The sequence below is a fragment of the Poecilia reticulata genome, linkage group LG2 (genome assembly GCF_000633615.1).
Source record: "Poecilia reticulata strain Guanapo linkage group LG2, Guppy_female_1.0+MT, whole genome shotgun sequence".
In the NCBI taxonomy this organism is placed as follows: Eukaryota; Metazoa; Chordata; class Actinopteri; order Cyprinodontiformes; family Poeciliidae; genus Poecilia; species Poecilia reticulata.
In genome coordinates, this window is record NC_024332.1 from 46,251,302 (window position 1) to 46,254,414 (window position 3,113).

The 3,113-nt window shown below is 46.6% G+C and overlaps 2 protein-coding genes across 2 annotated transcripts in view; both read left to right on the forward strand.

Annotated features, from left to right (window-relative positions):
* The window catches only part of LOC108166940 (uncharacterized), a 6,300-nt gene extending 4,020 nt beyond the window's left edge, over positions 1-2,280 (forward strand). Inside the window, exon 2 of the mRNA XM_017308888.1 lies at positions 1,746-2,280. Coding sequence (XP_017164377.1) covers positions 1,746-2,180 — 435 coding nt within the window. The 3' untranslated portion in view covers positions 2,181-2,280. The remainder of the gene's footprint in view (positions 1-1,745) is intronic.
* The window catches only part of col6a3 (collagen, type VI, alpha 3), a 30,202-nt gene continuing 29,347 nt past the window's right edge, over positions 2,259-3,113 (forward strand). The window contains exon 1 of the mRNA XM_017309507.1: positions 2,259-2,365. Within this exon, the coding sequence (XP_017164996.1) occupies positions 2,259-2,365 (107 nt within the window). The remainder of the gene's footprint in view (positions 2,366-3,113) is intronic.

Genomic DNA, 3,113 nt, shown 5'->3' on the forward strand with positions numbered 1-3,113 from the left:
GAACTCCGGCCTGCTGACCTCGCCCGGTCCGTTTGGGTCCTCTGGGTCAGAACCGGCTGCAGTCCAGTGAATGCGTCACACAGATGGTCGTGTTTACTTTCACACATGAAACRAGCARAACCTCCACAGCTCAGCTAAAAGCCCAAACTGGGTTTATCAGCGGCTGGTTTCACTAAAACCTCCAGATGATTTAGGGTCAGCAGGTCGTCGGGATTCTGGATCCTCTGAACAGAACCAGCTGGTTTCATTTGTTCTGAACTTTAAGACCAGAGGGGACAGAGGCGGTGGAGCAGCAGGCTACCGCTAACYGCAAAGCTAGCTGCGCTAGCGCTAAAAGGCTAATCATAAGTACATTAGTGCTTTATCTAGAGAAGCTAAGTGCTAAATGCTTAAACATAACATTTGCTCTGCTGTTAGCGATTAGCAGAGGTTCGCTCTTTGCCTCCATCTTGATTCTTTAAAGAGACGTTCATTCGACTGGCTGGTTTTTCTCTTTGTATCTTGCGATTTTAATGTTTGTGAGATTTATAAAAACATACTTCACTTCTTCTTTTCAGAAAACTGGAACACAAAGTCACGTTTCCTGGGAAATCTCCATGTTTTCCTTGTTTTTTGGAAGAATGATGAAGAATCAGCCAAAGGCTCTGACCTCTGACCTCTTCAGATGTAAACAGTTATTCATCATTTTGGTCAGGAGTCGGCTTCAGAGTGTCACTGTAAACACACGCAACGCTTTGCCAAAGTAGATGTACTCTTTAAATATTTGATATTTTGACACTTTATTAATATGTTATATGACAAACTGACACAAAATCAAATCCTGCAGAACAGAGAAGTGGGAATAAAACCAACTTATCTCTGGATTCGAACCCACAACCTTTTCTCTGCAAGGCAGCAGGGCTAACTGCACCGCTGTGGGAAGGAAATGTTTCATGATTCCCAAATTATCTTTTACACAAACTAATCTAAAAGCTGCATTTGTATTCAGCCCCTTTACTCTGATACCCYGAAACAAAATCTACCAAGACCTGAGCGTCGATCTGACAGGAGTTTGAATCCTCTGGAGGAGATTCAACCTTCAGRGGAGAGAAAACTTCTGCTAATCCTCTGTTAGCTCATWCTTAGCTTAGCGCTTTAGCACTTTTGCTAACATTTAGCACACTGTGGTTCTGCTAAATTACATCTTCCAGRCAAATTCTTSAGCGTRATTTACTTTGCTGGTTTTTAAACGTTCAGTTGAATAAAGTTCAATGTCTGTGTTGAAGTTTTGTTTTTTGTTGTAACCAAAGTTTTTGACAGAATTGAAGTTAGCGCGTTAGCATTAGCAGGTCTAGAGTTTATGGCTGCAGCGTTRGCGTAGCTAGCTGTTTAGTTAGCATTGCCCACTAGTGTCACCTGGGATGTTTTAATGTCTTTATGTCTTTTTCAAATCAAATCCTGATTCAAATAAAACACAAACTCTTAACGTCGGTGAAAAGTGATTCCTGTTCAGGCTGCAGCAGCTTTTCACTGACTGGTTCTCTGTAACTTTAGCCAGCATGGCTCCTTCTCCAGCATGAAGTTTGGTTCTGCTTCACCAAACGTCCTGCTTTARCTGGGCCTCGTGTTAARATGAGAATCCTGGAGGTTGAGATGAAAGAAGAGTAAAATGTGTCTCCCTCCCTGCGCTGCTCAGATCTTCACCAAACAGGGAGATGTGTCTGGTTTCATTTACCCCGCTCTCCCTCCTCTTCACATTTTTCCAGTTTCTGCAGAGAAAGTGGGAGGAGAGGAGCAGGATGGCAAACCTCCAGGCCGTTGAAGTTTGTCCCGTCCCAGCCGCAGACTCTGCCCCACTCCTCCTCTGGCTGCAGAGCGGGACGCTGCTGCCTCCACTCGGTCCGTCCGTCTGCATCTTCATCAGCTCAGCTCCGTCCCAGCAGGGCGCCGCAGGATTTCACCAGGAGGATAATGACCACAGGTCCATCCTGCTGCCGTTTCTCATAACTCTGGTCTTCACGAACCGGTCCGGTCCGGTCCGGTGGAGCGGCTGTGCTTCGGCTCAGGGTGAGTCCTGCTGCAGAGCTTCAGCTGCATGTGAACTCAGGATGGTTGTGATAATTGCAGCTCTGAGACGTTTCTGGTTTATAGCCCATAAAGACGCGGCAGCGTTTAGCTCTGAAAGCTGTACTTTGGGTTGAGCGTCAGGCCAAGAGGTGAAGAGGAAGAAGTTCTGCTGCGGCGCTGATCCGTAACGAGTAGCAGGAAAAACTCTGAGGATGATCAGGAACAAGTTTCAGCAGCAGCAGCAGCAGCAGCAGCCACACCCTGACTCAGCGCAGGAAGACGCTCCCACCTGCTGGTCTTACTGGTTTTACTGGGCCCGGTTTGAGTCACGGACCCCCGGTGGGTCTGACTGAAAGCAGCTGATGGTCACAGAAGGTGAAAGTTAAATGTTTCTGTTTCCAGACGTTAATCAGCTGCAGCTTCATGAATAACCGTCAAGTTTCCAGGTTTTCAGGTTTGTGTTCATGGCGACGGCGGTTTCCATGGTTTCCATGGATGGTTTCCATGGTTTCCATGGATGGTTTCCATGGTTTCCATGGTTTCCATGGTTTCCATGGTTTCCATGTTTTGATGCAGATGCAGTTTAAAAACAAAGCAGTAAAAATAGTTTTGTGTCTCTGTTGATAATTTATGATCTGGGCTCTGATTGGCTGCTGGCTCTGCAGCACATCTGTCAGGTGTCAGACGGACTAACGCGCTCCACATGTCAGCCTCCTCCTCCTCCTCCTGACCTTCATCCTGCAGCATCTGCAGCACACATGTGGCCCTGCAGCCGTTGGGTTCGCGGYTCATCGGATCAGAACCGCTCCGTTTCTCTGACTCAGTTCAGCTTCGCTGTGACTTTTAAATTCCTGAAAACACAAAGTTTCTTTCTCCTGATTTATCAGCGTTTCTGTCCCACACTGAGGTTTATTCATCCAATCACGGAGCTTTTATTCATGAGTGACTCACAGGTCAAAGGTCAGGCGTTGACTAGAGAAAAAGCTGAAACTGGTTCTGGACCAGAGAGAAGCAGATCAGGATCCGTTTAAAGGAATAAAGACGGTTTGGCTGCTGGCAGGGAAAAT